Genomic DNA, 19733 nt, shown 5'->3' on the forward strand with positions numbered 1-19733 from the left:
GTCACATTGGAAATGCAATCTCAGGTAAATTCAGCCCTTCACATAGTAAAACCCACAGCCATAAAGCACCTCGGGAGTGCTTTTATCAGTCTTAATGCACTCTTCAAAGAGCATCCTTCACTCTGCGTGTCCCATCATGAGGTGCTGCTTGACCGCAGGCAGAGGCTACAGTATCGGCCTCGCTGCACAGATGATGAGAAAGAGCATTTGCGTGACCGATGAGCTTCTTAACCTTTAGGGGTCAGTGAGTGCAACATCAGAGAGAGATGGTCATCCCGACTTAAACCCTGAGTACACTTCTTTACATGGAATAATGTCAGATATTGTCAGCTCAGTTTCAGTCTGATAGTTGTCCTTGGGTGGGGATGGGTTTTAAATTCCAACCATTCTGATGAAAGACAACCAAACGGAAGAGGTTTGCTACTCTCTTTCCTTACTATTATCAATTTGGATAACTAGACTAGAGCATCTGTTGATAGTGAATACTACTGTGGATAACAAGAGCAGACATACTGCAATGACCCACACAACATTCATGGTCCTCAGAGTGTCTTTGCTCTGGCGGTGTCTATTTTTATATGGTCGGTTAATGACCACATAACGATAGCCCTGCAGCTTGTATTATCGCTAGGCTATTACCAGCAGGGCTACTTATACAGAACCCTCGCTCAGAAGTCCAAAGATGAGGACACACTGATGCCTGACATCCCTGTCTTATCCTCATCATGGTCTCTTTATATCCCCAGGGTCAGAATTCAGCTTAGACTCACTCTAAATCTCCTGTCTAGTGTAATTTTAACTTTACTCCATGTTGTCAAAGTATGCCACTTTCCCATGTTGTTCCACTGAGCGTCCCTACAGGCCCGGAGCATTTTTGACACGTCAGTACCTTTCAGTACCACATGCTTAACAATGATCTAACATCCATTATTTTTACATTCTATAGCATTAAAAGGCACCAAAGCTTATTAAAAGCACATATATACAGTCATATTTTTCAGCTAAAGCTACTACATGCAAAAGAGAGGGGGCGAGAGTGAGCAGCAGTGGTCAATCGAAATAGAGATAAAGTAAAGAGAGAGAGCAGTACAGCAGTTTTGCTCCAAAGAACTCAACTAATCACCGTTATGCTGCTGCACGGACATGCAAGAGAGTGCAGGATTTAATTTGTTTGCTGCTGAAGTTGTTTATTCCTGCCTGCTGTGCGTGTGTCTTGGCTGTGCCCTCTGTCACAGCCACTACACCACTTACTCCTGTCATTCACATGTTGGCAAATATCAACGTTTTGTTAAGTCCCTTTTGAGATTCATCTGTGTGAGCACTGAGTGCAGGTTGGAAATCAAACATATTATGGATTTTAGATATTGATTTTGGGTAGCCAGGAGTTTTTGTTTTTTCACTGTATTGAAAAGGGTTTCTATCATTTGATATCTATCATTTCATTGTTACAAGTATAAGACTGAAGTTCAGAATTTTGGTTAGTGACAACTCTAGTGGTGAGTGTTGTTTCTAGTTCAGTATTGCTGTCCCAATATTGATACTGGTTGGCTGATACCCACACTGGCAGGGCGTAAAATTAACTTTTTACCTCATCTGCCATTGGCTAGTGACCTCCAAAAATGTACCGCCCAAAAATATGTGTCACCGGCCAAATAAAAAAATCATGCCTTATTTGATTTAAAATAATTACCATACGTTTTCATTATGAAAATCCAACTTAAGCATCACTTAAAGAATACAGTTATGTACAGATAAAATTAGATTGCTATTTTATTAGGTTACACTTCATATCAAGGTGACTGCTGCATCATCATGTATTAGAAATATTCAAAAGTGCAACCTTTTACATTGACTGAGTGAGCCAAATGTCTGTCTCACAGCTTTTAACAGGAACATTCCGTTTAACCCACAGGAAAAGGGAAGAGAATAAAAAAACATCAACTGGGATTGAGTCTAAATGAAATGTACTCCACAGACATAGATATCTGCAGAAATGGGCGTAAGTATGAAAACAAAACCTCACATACAATACAAAAGTTTCCATCGGCCACTGGCAGGTGTGTGTTTTGGTTTTACACGGCAAACACATTTTTTTACCTTCCATTGGCGCTTGGCAGGTGTTCATTTTATGCCCTGCATACTGGTATCTGTATTGCAACAACTCATAACTAGCAGGAAGTTCCTCAAGCTCTCCAAATATCCAAAGCTCTCTGTCCTTAATACACTATTTCAGAGACTGCCTCTTACTCACATTTTCTCCACAGTCCAATGTACCACAAGCAAATAGCCCCTGTTCATCAAAAGCAATATGATATCCCCACTCCCAACAAGACCCTTTGATGTCAAATTGACACTTTAGTGAACAGCTCTTCATGGGTTTGATATTGCCTGGCAACAGCAAAAAAAAAACCCTCTCTCCTTGTGGCGTCTGCAGGATGGGGAGCAGATGGTAGGAAGGATGGTTTAGGTGGTGGAGACAGAGAGTAGGGACGGTAGATAGTATTAACCATAATGGTGCTGTATGATGTAGGTTTCTGTTTGGCTTGCCTCCAGGCAGTGCAGCAAAATTAAAGCCCAGAAAATCGGATTATGGAGTCCCCGGGGGTGGGATGCCCAGTAGTCAGCTGATGAGCGCTCATCTACTCTTAGCTGTCTCCTGCACGGCGAGCCCTGCTGTTTGCTGGGAGGCCAATTTGTTAACAATTATTGCTCGTTAGTGTAGCTTCCTGCTAGCAAAGGGGGATTCCATGGTGGAGACAAAAGCCAAGGTCTATTGTGTCGCAATTATCGCAGTTTGAAGGAAGGACTGGCTGATATATTGTCTCTGAAGTCTCTGGCTTTCCTGATTGCCAATTTGCTGTGAAGACCCCTGTTATCATTGACACCTGTAGTGCCCACTGAGATATAAATATGCAATCATTTGTTTTTCTCTCTGTTATTCCTCATCTCTGGCAGTGTGTGTCAATTCATATTTCACTTGAAGATAGTTGGGCACCGCTGTGTGTTAAAATCTGCTCTCTGTACTGAGATAAGTATGAAGACTCACTAATATGTTGAGCCTCTCATTTGTTCATTACAAGAATGGCTGAACCGCATCATTTTTGAATGAAAAATTCAAATACATTTTCTCCACTTGGGCCAATGGCTTGGTCTATTGGTTTTGAGAAATGATAAACAAATGTCTATCACAGCAAAGGACAGTAGTAGTGATTAAATTCTATAAGACAGTGAGTCATCACTGTTTACGCTGGTTGGTGTGAATTTCAGCTCAGACTTTAGGAACTAAATGAGAAATAAAAAATAACACCCTACAACTACACATTTGGTCAGTTTACCTTATTGATTATACTGATTTATGTTTTAAAAAATTCGGCACAATGACAAATGTAAAATGAATATATTTATGGAAATGTCAAAGGTGAAGACCAACAGTCCAAATCACATCTAAGGGTGTTCACTAAATGATTAAACATTGTCGCCTTCACTAGTTTGCACCAGAATTGATAGTCTGTTAATCTCATTATTGATATTTGTACTATTGTGGATTCAGATTCAGATTCAGATTCAGAATACTTTATTAGTCCCCGAAGGGCAATTCAGTTTTACATTCAACCTGTCCATTGTACAGAATATACAGAAAAGGAAATAAGGAAATAAATAACACGTCGTGACATCAGCAACTACCACAACTAGTGACCGTACAGCAAAGCGGTAGTTCCCGATTTATTCTGCCTTTGGTGCATTTAGCAGCCTTATGGCAGAAGGAATAAAATAATTAGCATTAGCATTAGCGGTTTGTTTTTTTCACCGGAACATAATACTGCCGACCTGAGGGCATGATTTTGAATTCTCTGCCAAGAATGTGTCCCGGTTGCATCAAAATTCGGTTCGCTTTCTGGACCACACGCACTGTCCAAAGGGAGCAGAGGTCCTTGAGTTGGACTCCAGTGACTTTGGAGCACAGCCTGATGGTGTCATTCAGACATTTCTTGTCTTTTACAGAGAGACAGCCAAGCCAATATATAAAGGAATATGTTAGAAGACAATAAAACTCTGATAAAAGCAACATAAAATATTTTTGCTGACACCGAAAGAGTTGAGTTTCCTCAACAAGTAGATCCTCTGGTTTGCTCATTTGGCAATGCTGTCAGTACTTTTGCTGAATTTCAAGTTAGCGTCGAACACGGTGCCCAAGTACTTATATGATTGCACTATTTGTACCTCTTCACAGTGGATTGTGCTGGTTGTAGGTCGGTAATGGCGGTCATTTGTTGTGTTAAGCTGTTGCGCAGACACCCACCACTAGCTAGGGCTGTAGCTCTGATCAACGGCTACTGCTATTATGCTCTACTACCTGGATGTAAACAAGCACAGATTATAGTTGGCGTCTCATAGCATGGCTTGGTCGGCAATATTTTGATCTAGAAAACTAAGACAAAATTGTATATAGTCTGTCTGGTTAAACTGGCATATAACTACTTGACCGGAACAAGGTGTAACCAGCACAGGCATGTGGTCGTTAACCAGCAAGGAGGTATGGAGGCTGCTGATGCTAGCTCTGATAATGTCAGACAATTTGAAACTGTTTACCAGCAGATGTGAGGATCCTGTATTCAGCCATGTTAAATAGACTGTGTTAAATTTTGAGTGAGAGTGATTTCTTACCTCTTGACAGTTTAGTCAGAAACAAGTCACTTTAAATCATCACTTATCACAACAACTCTTAACAAAAAGTGATACAAACTCGTCAAAGAAGCAAATATCTGCTTCAAAAATGTGTTAATTGAATTGCTTGGTAACAACTAATTTCTGAATTAAGAATATTAGAGAATAAATTAAGAATTTGGAGCACTAGCACTTCAGTAATTGCCATTAGATGCTGTAGTGGTATTTACTACCTTAATCATCTGTTACTAAAAGGACTCTTTATTTTCTTCCAGTATAAACAACACAAGGCAACACATCCTCCACTCATGCTGCGAATACACCTACATTGAATTGCCTCATATGCATGTACTGTAATTTACCCATCAGCCTTAGAAAGCCTCCTCTGCCCCACAGTGTGTCGTCTCAGCTCAGCCTCCTCCAGGAGCTGCTCACACAAAGGAGCTTATTGTGCGACTGCCTCAGTTTTAATGAACCCCACACACTCCTGCTCTCACTCGCTCCTCCCTCTCCATCAGTTCCCTCTCCTGCTCCTGCCTCCATCATGAATATCCCAGCACTCTGCCTTATTATTCATGAGCTGGTATCTGCGTCGTCATGTGCGCTGACACCGAGGAGGAAAAAGGGGGGAGTGTCAGAGTGAGCGAGAGTCACAACTCCAGCGTGTGAGTGTGTGCATGTGTGTGAGAGAGAGAGCCTGTGAAATACAAGGAGCGGGAGAGGAGAGAGGAGACACACGGGGCTGATGCTGACACGGCTGCTGCTACTTGTACCACTGCTGATCACATCTGAACCCTCATCTGTTACACTCAGCTGGAGTTTTCTGTTCCCCTTCTGAGCCGGTGCTTGTTTGTGACGCCTGCGTGTGAATGGGACGCCTGAAAGAGATGCCAGCCAAGGAGTGACTGATGAGAACCAGCGCTCCGGTGTGGAGGGTGACCCCCTGTGTCCGTGCCACCACTACTCGGGGAGAATTGGACGCCTGGCGTTTCCACGACGACTATAATGGGCTGCAATCTGTGCACTTTACAGAAGCGAGAGGAACACTACAAGCTGCTGTATGAGATTGCACAGGTGAGCAGAAGCACGGCTGACTCCAGCATCGGTTTTGTGAGTGTGTGTGTGTGTGTGTGTGTGTGTGTGTGTTGTTGTATATGATTAATTATGCGTGCTGTGCAGAAAGCAGTTCCAGGCGACTGGTTCAAAAAGCAAAGACGGGGAGGCTTGTTGGGAGTGTTTTTGGGAGAAGATTGCAAAGGCATGAATGAGGGATTGCCGCACAAAATGAAAGTGAGGCAGTATAATGGAGAGAGAGGGAGCTTGTTACTTACCAGCAGATGTGTTTTGAGAAATGAGCAGTTGGTAAGAGAGCAGACAGTGTGCAGCTCATTCATTTTGCTGCATGAATGGGCTATTTATATTAAAACAGCAGCACCTGAGTACATGCAGAAAAAATGAGCCAATTCCTGAGTCCTCAGGGGACGCTGAGAATGTCAGCGAGCATATTCCCATTAATGAAAAGTTTTGTGGTTTCACTGTTGGACAGCTCATTCTTGCACCAGCTGATTCTTTGAACTCTTTAGAGATTACTTCCTCTTTGTTGTCTTAATCTCAAAATACGTCTGCAGCTACAGTTTCAGGATCATGCTTGCTGATGCAACCAAATCTGAGGAATTCAAACCTAACTAATTTGACATACAACTAATTACGTCTGTTTTAAAGCCAGATAGTCAGAGGACAATGTCTTAGAGTGCTGGTTAGCTGCTGAGATAAACAAGCACTCACCTAACCACCTCCACTCTCTTAATCAGCCTCCTGTGACAGGCTAATAACTGTGAAGCTCACTCTTTCTGGAAGAGGAGTGTTCACCCCCCCTCCATAGCTCCTGCCTTCACGCCACTGTGATCACAGTCTCATTAGCTGTTTTATAAAACCATCCTGCGCATTAATTAGACGTGAAATGTCTTTTTCCCCCTTGTGAAGAGACAGGATGAGAGGAAGCAAGAAAGGTAAACTGTCTTAGGTTAACCGCTGCAGCTTTCAGCCTGCATGCGACTTGAGATGTTTCCGAAGCCTGGTGATGGACACTGTCAGTCAGCTCTGGAGCTGAATGAGTGAGACGTGAAAGCTGTGCTGCAAGCTTCAAGATTAGCATTTAAAAAAAAGGTTGCATTCACTAATGGTCTGCTTAATATCAGCGTACGGACAGAACTGTCCAGGGACTATGAAGGATGAGTAGGTAGCCAGCGCACTGCCTGCCTCTCCTCAGGAGGAACATAAAAATAGTGCTGTCTCGGTGCTTATCTTGGCTTTTGTGCCTCTCTCCACACCACTTGTTAAGAAATAGCGTCGAATCCTTTTCTTGTGGTTTAGCAGAGGGGATCAGTATCCTCCAAGTGGGACAGTCTCCAGGGCACACTCACTGTTGACAGCAGCTCTGTGGCATGTCTGTCCACCCACTGATATACGGAGCCCGGCTCAGGCGAGAGCTGCTACATCAGCAGCTACTTTCTGATCACCACTGTGGGAGGGAAGGCGGGAAGGATGTAGAGCATGGAGGATAAAGACTGGGATGGGAATAGAGAGTAAGCCGTTAAAGATGCAGTTGTTAGAGATACAGTAGGGGAGGGGAAAAGATTGTAAGAGGAAATGAAGGAAATGAGGAAACTGTTAAAAGCTGGCTAAATTGAGTAGAAGACTAAGGAGGTCAAAAAAGATGAGAGAGAAGTTATTAAGGGGACTTATTAACAACCCTTTCTTCTAGACTTGCATGCACATTCTTGCACATGCACACACGTTTCCACAGGGACAGCCAAACAAGCAGTACAATCTCCACAAAAACATAAAAGCAGAAACACAACGGGTAGAAATGAAGAGGGAGAGAGAGACATGGAGCGGAGTCTGCTCCGTGTAGCAGAGCTCTCCCTGCAGCTATAGAAGTGTGTCACTGTGTCTTTGTGGTCAGGAGTTGTGTTGTGACAGCGGGAAGCAGCGCTCACCGCTCACACTGCCTGATACCTAATCCTGTTTCTTACATATTGTCTCATCTGGCACAGCTCTCAGCCTCGCTCCATGTTTCCCACTCTCACTCCTCCTTGCTCAGTTCTTTATCTTTTTTTCTTTTTGTCCTGTCTGTCTACTGTTCAGAAACACCCACACAACCAGACATATATGTTCGCACACTCTCACAACTCTATTCTTGTTATTATGCAGAGCTTGTGGTATGTGTATGCAAATAAGGCAGAAGTGGTTTCCTGGTGTCACAGCGTGACCGCCCTTGCAGCAGGTTGATTTGGGGAGCAGGGAGCAGGAGTCAGTCACAGTGGTTGGTTAGCCACCTTCCTCCCCTTCCCTTCGCACCCAGAAACAATTTTGACACCCTCTCTGTCTGCCTGACCCCAGTAGCTGTGGGAGATTTATGACTACCTGGCTCCCTCACTCTCTCGCTCCATTCCCCTTTTCTCTCTGTTCTCACGGCTGCGGGTGTTCTGCATGGAAATGTGCTCACCTTTCGCAGCTGGCCTGCAAAGCTATCTCACAGTGCTGACATTTCTTATTTATTGTATGAGCTTTCTGGGCTGGACAAGAGGACATGAATCTTCCTGCGGCCTTGCTCTTTCCCTGGCTCTCCAAGCTCCAACTTTTTTAATTTATAACTGCAGCTGATCAAACTTTGTGCATTGTTCTATTTTTTTTCTCTTTCACTCTCTTCTCTTGTTTCTCCTCATCTTCTTTGATTGCATTTATTCCAACCTTTGCCCCAGCCTGCTCTCTCCTGGAATCCACTCAAGTGAACCTTCCAGTGATTGTCATCTGTGCAGAGGACAAGTAGTTGGAAAGTCTTTCCTTAAATTTGGTCAAGGAGGATGAAACCTTGTTAAACCTATTGACCTAAGGTTCAGCAGCTCTCACGCTGCAGTCCTCCAGTCTTACAGCTTGCTCTGCACTAAGCTGCGTCTCAGGCTATTTTTGCAGACGGTAACATACTGTAGTCGATTCGCTCTGTGATCTGGCAGAGCTTCGTAATTCCCGTTGTGTCCATGAGCTGCCCTCATGAGTGTCACACATTGTCTGTGCACCGCTGCAGCCCAGCGATGTGTGGCTTTTGTGGGGCTAATTAGCAGAATGGCAGATGTTGATGGGGAGAGCTATGCAGAGCAGCCCAGATATGTGGGTAGAACCAGATTTGTGCAGTCCACAAATGTGTTGAAGCATTAATGATTTACATTGTCTTTTGTCATTGTCAAAAGCCTTTTTTGCAGCAAACAAAACAAAAGAACCAATTAGGACTATTTAGGTGTCATAACATAACACTCAGTGTTGAAGCTAGGCCCCCGCTAGCAGCCAGCCAGTGCGTATGCAACTGTGTAATTAATTTCCAATTGAGTGCTACAGAGTATAAACCCCTCACACACACACATTACCAGTTTTGTAATTTGCCAATAAGCCCAGCTTTCTTTTTGTTACTACAACAGCAGAGCCCAGTTTTATAAGTTTTATTAGACGCGAGCTGAATAACTCTGCTGCATTTCAGAAATAAATGGAAAGCAGCTTCTCAGCTCAATGAGGCACAGCAGTCCCTGATAACTTGCTGATGCATATGAATGAGAAAGAGGCAACCACAGCACGCGCGCTCACTCTCTCTCACACACACACACACACACACACACACACACACACACACACAAACACAGATATCTGTCTCAAGAAACAAAAACAGTCTCAGTGAATATTTTAAATATAAAACCAAGAAAGCTCTTCTCATGAATTTGAGAGTTTGACAGTGCTCGGGAGGCTGGCTGTAATGGAATCTCAGAGTTTAGCGATGTCATGTTGAGCAGTGACACCAGGTTGTCAGGACAGGACAGACAGGCAGACGTGAAATGAGACAAATCTGGAATTCATGTGTTCCCGGGGTGTGGGGAGAGCCCCGGGAGTTTGGTCCTGCAGCAGGGATGATATTCAGTTTAGTTTTGTAGCAGCAGATGTAAAACCTCAGGCCCGAGGAATAAAAAAAAGTCTAAGGAGGACACAGCTGACTTGTTGCTGCTTCTGCGACAACACTAGTCATGTGTGTAATGGATATGAATTTATAGAAGGTTGAGCAGCTATCACAACAGCCAGGCTTTCTGAGGAAAAGGTTGGCAAGCTGCACTGTGCTGCATGGGTCACCACAAAGAAAGCCAGCACCAGAGTCTACATGTGCTATTATGTGTGAACGCAGGGACACAAGTCTTCTTTATGTTAATAGTGTTGATTAACTGGAGGGTGTAATCTTGCATTTCTTGGACTCTGAAAATAAAGGTTTACTAAAAACATTAGGTTATTGACAGTTGGGGTACTTGCAAAGCTTGAACTTTCAATAAACTATCCCTTTTATAATCAATACATACAATCTCATACATGTGTTTGTCTGATCAGATTTTTTGTGTGACACTTTCATTCATATTCATAATGAAGAAATCAAAGTGGGTTTGAGCCACAGATTTGTCCATTTTGTTTTTATGGTATTCCTCAAGGAATAATTCTAGGCCCCATTCCCTTTTCTCTATTCAAACTCAAATTTTTCTCAACAACGTATGAATGAAGCATGTGAAGCATTTTAAAGCCCCTGTTGAGAAGTTTTTAACTGGTTATGAATAGACTGAAAGTAATACAGATGTCTCCTCATGACCAAAAAAGAAAAAACAGCAAACAAGACCGCCTGTATGGAGATTGGCAATTTATGTTAAGTTATTTTTAATGTGTAAATCTGCTGCTAACAGGTTTAAGTATCAGAGAAAGTGGTTGACTGCATGCTGCCATAGCGGCCTGTTATTTTAACATTTTACATGGAAAAACAATCTTTTTGTCATTTATTTGATTGTTAAGATAAAACAGGGTGAGATTTCTTGTTTAAAATAGTCAAAATCAGTAAAGGGACATAAAGAACTGCTTTGTCCACAGGGGGGCGCCAAACTGCAAACAAACCAGAAATTCCTTACAGGAGCTTTAAGTTGAATCTTATGATTACAGGTACAGTACAAAAGGTTCTTACCATACCATACCATACCATACTATACTATACTATACTATACTATACTATACTATACTATACTATACTATACCATACCATACCATACCATACCATACTATACTATACCATACCATACCATACCATTCTAACTTCAGTATTAAAATGTATCAGTTTATGTGCAGAAAATAAGACAACTTCAACCAAGTATGTTTGAAATTGGTAAGCCAAATTAAAGTTGGAAGAAAATATAGAAAAAATCACAATCAAAATCAGCTGATGTTGGATTTCATGTCAATGTTGGAACAATTTGTTGGTCCTATTATCAACAGAGAGGTTCTTTAAAGGTACAGTTTGAAATATTTAGAGACATTCAGCAGAACAGACTTGGTAGAAATGGAATATAATATTCAGAAGTATGTTTAAATGAGTGTATAATCACCTGAATATAAAAGTCATTTGTTTTTTGTTTAGAATGAGCCTTTAAGGAGCCAGTTTCTTACATAAAACAGACAGGGAATAAATCAGATGATGAAGAAAATTCTCTGTAAATTAATTACTGATTAAAAGAGAATTATTTGGAGCAACAACTGGGTGATGTACCTCAGAGGAAAATGTATCTGAAACAATCAGTCTTTGCCTCTATGACTATGCATGTGCCTGTAATGGGTTTGACGGTACATTAAGGCTTTTGGACCCTGCTCTCACCCCCCAGACAGTCAGCTTCAAATGTTCTCATCCATCTTCTTGTCCCATTATCTTTTTTCCTTTTTTTGAAGGATGTCCCTCAACCATTAAAATTGATAGAAGCAGAGATAGAGGGGGAGGAGAGAAAGAAACATGCTGCTTGATTGATCTTGTGTCCACTCTGGAAAGATTAGCCTGAAATATAATCGAGGCTTTCTGTGCTGCTTTCACAATCTCATGATAATGCAAAGGTCCATATTTGTAAGGCCTTTATCGAAGCATGTGAAGAAAGATGGGTGGTGCGTACTCATGAGCCCTTAACATGCTAATTTAAGGAGCCATATTTCTGAGTTCCCATCATCAGTTGTAGCCGTCTCCATAGGCTTCATCATGCAGCCTCTAACCACGAAGCACTGATCTGTCAGTCAACTATGTTTGATTACAGCATAAATGGATGTCTCTGAGCTTCACTGCTGTCTGTCTCAGGGTTCCCACATGATGGCTTTGAGATCTAAATTTGCTGAGATGATTTTTTTTCCACTTGGTCTGTTTTTAAAGGAGCAGTATTTCCTTGCTCAATCCATAGCACCATTCAGATCTAATGCTATTCTCATACTTATCAGGTTGGAGATGCACAGCACAGATCCACAGCCTTATGCTTTCTGTCTTAAAGATTCCATTGACTGATTCAGTGACTGCTTGAGTAGAAGGATAACCACGCTCCAGTAGTCTCATTCTGAAGCACAGTGTTGTTTTATATGAGAGAGAATCAGGACAGGAAGTCAAAATCTAGATCTCACACTTTAGCCCTGGAGAGATGTGAGCCATACTTCTAGGAAACAGATGCTGCCACATTTGCCACGAGACATGAAGTCAATGGCTTTTATCAGTCAGTCCACTAAATCTCAACGTGCAGGAGCAGGAGGGATTTAAGAGGGAGCTGATGAATTGACCTTTTCCCTTTCATCTGTTTCTTATCTCAGTAAGAACCCTGCTGACCTTTTCAGCCACATATCAAGTCGGTGGTCCCACTTGTCTCCTCCTGCCTCTCCAACCCAACACGAACATAGCTCTCCAAAATTAGTTTCATCTCCCGTATGTGCTTCCGTCTGTGCTGATCTCATCTCATTCACAGCTACTGCCGAGGAAGATACGCTCACAAACAATGACATACCATTTTCCTTTGGGAGCTAAAGCTGTTTGAGAACAAATTTGTCTACATCCCACTGTTGAGGTGGAAGTGGGAGTACTTATTTTGGCTGTTTGCTGTTCTAAGGTATTCAGACAGGGGCTGTGATAGGAGGTTATCGTCTCATGTACGTGCACTGAAACAACAAGAAACCAATTATAGAAGCAAACAAAGTCATGGAGGTCATTACACTCATTCACCTTGCTTGTTTTTTACTTCCATCACCTCATTAATTCATCGGGGATAGAAGCAATTTCACTGAGGTTGAATCGCACTTAGGTGGGTGACATCAGCATGGCGTCATCCATGAGGAACATCCAGCCTTGTCTCGGCGCGTGTTGCACTTTCACATGCTCATCATGATCAAAGGCCGTCAGCTTCAATCAGACTGGAGGAGCGACGGCGAAAATCAACTACATGCCTTGAGTATCTCGGAGCCAATCCCCAGTGAACCAGAGCGACTCTTTAATGAAGTGAGCCCGGCGTAAGATGACTCAGATGTTACATGTGCGTGTGTAAAGAGATGGGAAATGGCACGTCATTGTGGCTTTGGGCATATTAAATGTATTCTGTCCTGCTCCTTTTTGTTTGTTACAATATCTCTGCCAGTAAACAAAGGACAAAGGATGCATATTTTTCTTCCCCCGGTATTATTAGCCATGACGTGTCGCCCTCAGTATAACTCTGAACATTATGCATTTCAAAGCAGCTTTTTTTCCCAATAAGCATGACTGTTTATGGAAATATCAGCATGCATGTGCGTACAGAAATGTGAGTGTATGGTCAAAATTGCTTTGCGTCTGTGCTTGATTGCTGAGAGTATGTTTGTGTGTCTGTGTATGTGGCCGCTTCTACAGAATAAGAGACTTTGGCCTGTGGGATTCTGCTCTCAACTTCTGTTCCTGCATGTGTGTGTGTGTGTGTGTGTGTGTGTGTGTGTGTGTGTGTGTTTCTGAGTGTGTGTGTGTGTGTTTCTGAGAGTGTGTGTGTGTGTGTGTGTTTCTGAGAGTGTGTGTGTGTGTGTGCGTGTGTGTGTGTGTTCATCATATGCAGTTTGAGAAACAGACCTGACAGCTTGTGCTTTTCACTACAAACATTGGTGAAAACAAAGAGCTAAGGGAACCACACAGGGGGCCGTGCATCTGCATCCAGGGTGCTTCTTAGCTGATTATGTGAGTTTAAGCAGACAGAAGGGCCCTCATTAATTTATTGCCATTCACAATAACTCATATCTCCTTCTCCTCCCAATTAGTGGGGATTGTGTGCTGGGGAGAATGGAAATTTCAGCCAGAGAGAAATCCAATAGGGCGGCCATAATGAGTAAACAACATTACTCTTCTGAAACTTAAAGCACCTTTTCCCTTTTTTATTATTGTTTCAACCAAAGTTTGAATAGTTGAGGTATTTAACATACAATTTTCTTGGTGTCTGCCCTTTTCTGAGCTCTTCTGTTTTTTTAATCTGATCAGAATTGTGGAATTGTGGGTTTTTGCTGCCATTGTGACTAAGCATAACTAAGATGACAAAAATGCTGGTATTTCTAATATGTAGTAAAATGAGTTCCCACTAAGACTTAGGGGTAATTCCAGGCAGCAACAAACATCAAGTGTCACCAATATTGAATGACCATGACAGGATGTGGATCCCGACTTAGTAACTGTGAGTTTGACTCATCTGCAGGAGCAACACTCTACTTTCACTGGATGCGTGGGACAGAGGCCAGGCAGAAATTGCTAGCGCTTCACTGGACATGGTTTAACTTTATTTGTTTGGAGGGTTACATGTAGACTTATTCAAAAGCTACCAAAGTTGAGAGTGCTGCTGGACACTTTCACAAATATTTTTAGGGATGCATTATATACGTATATCAGACTAATAGGTTATCGGCCAGAACCATTGAATATTTTATTATTTTTTAAGGTGATGATGCAATATTATCCAGTAAAACCAACAAAAGAAACGTTGATTGTATTAACTTATTAAGAAGTTTACACATTCCAAATCAGTTGGTGGTGGTGTGCACATGCAGAGATGAAGAACAAGTGCAGCTGACAAGAGAGTGAACATGGTGTCAGCTGTGTGTATGTTTTTCCCTGTCTCAGAGGAGAACATGAAGGCAACTTGCAAAATGTTTCACAAGTTTCTTTGGAGAGGAAAAAAGTCCTCAAGTTCTAACAAAACAAATCTTTTAGTAAAAATGTTTTGAAGGAATACAAAGCCACAGTAGACGTCACTAGCATTAGCACTAGTAAAATGATGAGTGTCGTAGCGCTGATTCAACAGGCCTTCAAGAACTGCAGAAAGTTTACAATTAATGACAAAGTCAAAGAGTTTACAGCACTTGATGATCTACCTTTCTCTGAGGTAGAAGGCTGAGGATTTCGGCAGCTAATTTGAAGAATTATCCCTACCTGACCTGTACGATGTGATCCTTCATGGCCTGATTGACAACATCAGTGAGGGAAGTTTCACAAAGGACGTGTGGAAGATGTCTGATGTTAGTCCAGAGAGTATGTTTACTTGAACAGTCCAGTAGCTGGATGAAGACCTACACATGAAAAAGACTTTATTGCAAAAGTCAGAACAGTTCTTTGTTTTTGGTGAGTAAAGAATACATATGCGTCTTTGCTTACTCAATCTTACCCTTTCTTACACTCAGGTGTGCATAAAGTACACATTTTAAAATGCAAAAATGTGAAATAAGAATAAATCCCACATATCCTTTCTCTATTCAGCTGTCCTATCCAATAAAGGTACATATGCGAGAAAACATCCAATATATTTTCTGTATTTTCTTGTGAAGCAGAAATCCTCATTTTCTGTTTGTTTCAGGGAAGCTGCATGTAGGGGACAACACTAAGTGATAAATTTTCTCTGCTGGTGAAATGAAAGAGGACCTGACAGAACACACAGGCTTTCTCTTATCAGTGTAATACAATGTGTTCAGCGTCCAGTCTCCCTCCCAGCCGCCAGATATCAGCTCCAACATCTCCGCTGACATTTGGAGGAATAGGATGGTGTCAGGGCCAGGGCTGCCCGCGTGATCTATAGTCGATTAAAAGAGGCGACAAAGCCTCCAGTTTTTGAGGAAAATGCTTTGAGAGGGAACTTTTTTTCAGCCTTTGTCTGATTTTTACTTCACCTTTCTGCTTTTGTTACTTTCATACCTTCACCTCAGCATGAGTGCAGTGCCTCAGGAGGTTTGGATAAGTCTGTGACAGGTGTGTGTCTGTGAACACACTCTCCCCCGGCTGCATGAGAGGATGACTGACGCAGGAGCAGGTCGGGAGATCAGTCTGTGTGAGTGTGTTCGGGGGTGAAGGAGGAGGGATGCTGGGGGATGTCTGGGTGACAAAAAGCCCCCCGGGTGAGGCAGCCGTGCTGGGTGTCACTCCACAGGTCAGCGGGTACCCCCTGCGGCTCCCGTGATAAGCCCGGCCTGTCAGCCGTTTGATGGGAAGGGCGACACAAACTCACACCTCCCTGCTCCCTCCTCGCACGGCCGGGCCCTGAGGAAGAAGGTGATAAGAAGCTCAATGAATGTGGTGCTGCAGTGACATTAGATATCACACATGAGGAGTTAGTTTAGCAGGGATTATTAGCAAGAGTACAAAAGGCAGACAACAAGCTTTTAGCTGTTTTTAAATATATCCAGAGGGTTACTGGTTTTGAGATTACTATGGAGAGCGTTAACAGGGATAGTTTGGGTGTTGTGAAGTGGAGTTGTGTTGGTTGTGTAATATATTTCAATAGAAGCCAGTCAGGGTTCCACTGTATCGCAGGGCACAGAGTACTGCAGAGGACAGGGTGAGCAGCAAAACCTACTTTAACCACATAAAAAATTATATTAGAATCAGTCAATGTTGTGTTTTGTAAATGTTACTGCTTATACATTTTTTACAGTTTTAAATCGCCCTCAGGGACAGAGAGCCCTTTCACGTGGCACTACATTATCTGAACCGTAGAACCCCTGCATTCCTCTGCATGCTAGGCAGTATTTTTGCTGAAGAGCTGTACAGGTCAGTGATTTATGAACGAGAAAACAAGGTCAGAAATGACATAGGAACAGGCTGTTTGGAAGCAAAGTAAGGCAGTCAAAATTTTTAAAGTTTTGCACTCACTATAACTTATTTGGATTGTCTTTGCTGTCTTCGTTAAGGCTAATGATTCAAGAATATTTATCTGCAGATGAGGGATGTTCCAAAGCTACGAATTTCCTCAAAAGGAAATGTTAAATTCTGACCTTTCAAAAGGTAAGGGGAAACTCAGAAAGCAATCAAAACTGAGCACAGTTTATTAAATACAGGATCACAAAGTATGAGGGTAAACTATAGACTGTATAGAATATGGACGTAGTATCCGTGACGTCACACATCTGTTTTTGAAGCGCTGTTTTGAGGCCAACCATTGGTGGGAGCCATATTGCTGCTGTCGAGCGATTGTGACGTAAAGAGGCGGGCTTTGAGCCTCCTAGCCAAAAGCTACAGTCAGCTGTACCCTTTCATTGGAAGACTCGTAATCTCAATATCTTCAAAATTGCCAGATAAGGAAAAAATTCACCCCCCTACAGTGTGTGCTGATCGAGAAATGAGCTATCCAGACTACACTGGTCTTTTGTACCAGGCTGTAAACATGTTTATTTCTGCTGTAAAGGTCGTCTTTTGTGAATTGGTGTGTATGTGGTTTCCGGTACTTCCGGAGCCAGCCTCAAGCGGATCCTTGATGAACTGCCATTTTTAGCACTTTGGCATTGGACTCATAGTTTTAGACCAGAGGTTGCCGCTTGGGGTAAACAGTGTCAAATGGGTTTGTCTTGCATGGCTACTACTAGCAGAGCTAGCACCAGCAGCCTTCGGTTAACTTTAACATGCCTGTGTTGGCTATGCATTTCTATAGACGAGTTAACTAGACACAGCCTTCACACAACAGACCTGGCTAGTGGTGCGTGGCTGTTCTACATCTTAAAAACAACATATGGGGGCGCTGCTGGCCTAGCGGTCTAAGTGCCCCACATACAGAGGCTACAGGTTTCGTCGCAGAGGTCGCCGGTTCGATTCCGGGCCGGTAGACCATTTCCTGCATGTCTTCCTCCACTCTCTACTCCCCATACTTCCTGTCTCTCTTCAGCTGTCCTATCAAATAAAGGCAAAAAGGCCAAAAATATAACTTAAAAAAAACCAACAACATATGAACAGCATTTCAGGCCCACAGTGATAACAATACTGATAAATAGTTTAACTTACTGGTGCTAACGAGCATGGGTGATGATGTTCAACCACTTAGTTGACTAGACGCACACATACCTACTGCAGACTCATTTACTGTAGGTGATACAGTGGCGACTAATAAGTACGTCATACAACATCAGTTAAAAATAGAAAGAAAAAACAAATCAAACCTCACTATCTCTTTGAGTCCACAGCGGCAAGTGGAGATGTGGCTTCATTGTTGCTGCGGCTGTCAGTGACACACTGACACAGTTCCAAAGACCTCACTTTTAATGAGCTGCATTTGCAATGAGAGCATCACAATGGCTTTTTAAACTACAGCCTTTCTCGAATGAAATCAATGCCACATCAATGTAGGGTGAGTTTTAGTTGACACCGCAGTACGAATGAAATTCAGTTTGATTGCAAAATCTATTTTAAAGTCCAATCCTATTAGAATATGAAGTAAACAGGTCTGCAGGTTAATTGATTTGCAAGAAATGTTTCATTTAGAAGAGTCAATCAAGTCTGCAAATAAGAAATCCTTTTAGTTGCAGAAGAAAGCAGAAAGAACATCCCATTTTAAAACTGAGGCACACTTCGTTTTCTATTTATCAGTATGAGCGTGTGAGAGAAAGAGGAGACTATTTTTACAACACAACACATTGTTGTAAAACAGCGGCTTGCAGAAGTTCACAGAAGAAAGTGAATGCTATCTTACGAGGTTGGAATGGTGACCGTGTTTTCTCCCCCGCAGCACTGCAGTCAGCCCAGCACCTCCTACACAACGCAGATCCTCACACAGTCGGGCCTCCTTCCTCACTCCTCACAGCCTCAGCAGTAGCAGGCAGACTGGCACACTGAGGAGGAGGAGGAGGAAGGGGGAGAAACAGCCTTATTCAGCTCCTTGTTTTGTTGCTATGTGAAGCTGCTTTCAGTGGTACAGTAGTAAAAACTAAGAAATGTGACACTCTTGACTCATTTTGGGGCATTGTTTTTTCATTATAAAGCCTGATAATGAATAGGTGTAATGTAGATTTACATTTTTGTTTCCTATCTGAAGGAATTGTTCGATGAGATACAATCACTCAACAGAAATGACTATGTATATTATGTGGTTTGTGACCATGTTCAAATCTCAGTAACACTGCTTGTGGAGTGAAACTCCCATGTGCATATTTACTATTGGTCACCCAATATCAGTTTTTCGACAGCCAATGCCGAAAATTAGAAAGTCGGTCGGCTGATGGCAGAAATAAGATTAGATTAGATTAGATTTGAGAACTTTATTGATTCCTTGTGGGGGAAATTAATATGCCACAAGGGTCTGTTCACAGAATCAACAAACAATAAGACAGTAGAGTGACAAAAACACAACAAATAAACAAATAACACAGTCACACCATTTGAGGCATAATTAACAGCTATGGGTCAGATCCATAACTACAAGTGTTCATTAAAAAATCTGACTGCTAAAGGAACAAAGGACTTTCTAAGACGTTCTGTGGAGCACTGCGGCATCACAAGTCGCTCAGTGAAGGAGCTTCTCAATAACTTCTCTTAACTTAACTTCTTAATGACACCGATATCAAGTTTTTGTTCTGCACAGGTTCATTTAACCATGGGTTTTATCTGCCGTTTGGCAAATCCCATCTGGAACTCAGAGGCTGCTCTGAAAACGCATTAGCAGCAGGGCCAGCAATAACTGTAGCATTAGCCACTTTGTTAAAGTAGTCAAACATGCTTTAGTGCTTCTGAATTTTACAGCGCTGAACTTAAACTTTCATGAGGTTGCTGGTGATATTAGCTTTTGACACGACTAAGTTTTTATGTACTGTAAGAAAATGCACTTGAGTTGAATATTGTAAAGTGAGCCCAAACCCTCGAACTCTTTGTTCCTGTTCTTAGAGCATCAAACCCTAGAGCTACTTGACCTCATCCAGCATGAAAGTCCAACAATTAAATGTCGTTG

General features: G+C 42.3%; 1 protein-coding gene across 4 annotated transcripts in view; it reads left to right on the plus strand.

The window, feature by feature from the left end:
- LOC117814897 (PDZ domain-containing RING finger protein 4-like) overlaps window positions 1-19733 on the plus strand; it is a 159825-nt gene that overhangs the window by 87509 nt on the left and 52583 nt on the right. Inside the window, exon 1 of one of the 4 annotated variants that reach the window (XM_034686470.1) lies at window positions 5311-5739. The exons of the other annotated variants lie outside the window; for them this stretch is intronic. Within the exon in view, the coding sequence (XP_034542361.1) occupies window positions 5671-5739 (69 nt within the window). The 5' untranslated portion in view covers window positions 5311-5670. Of the gene's footprint in view, window positions 1-5310; window positions 5740-19733 lie in introns of those variants that run through there. 4 annotated transcript variants of the gene reach the window in all.

This window comes from Notolabrus celidotus, chromosome 6, assembly GCF_009762535.1.
Source record: "Notolabrus celidotus isolate fNotCel1 chromosome 6, fNotCel1.pri, whole genome shotgun sequence".
NCBI classification, from domain to species: Eukaryota; Metazoa; Chordata; class Actinopteri; order Labriformes; family Labridae; genus Notolabrus; species Notolabrus celidotus.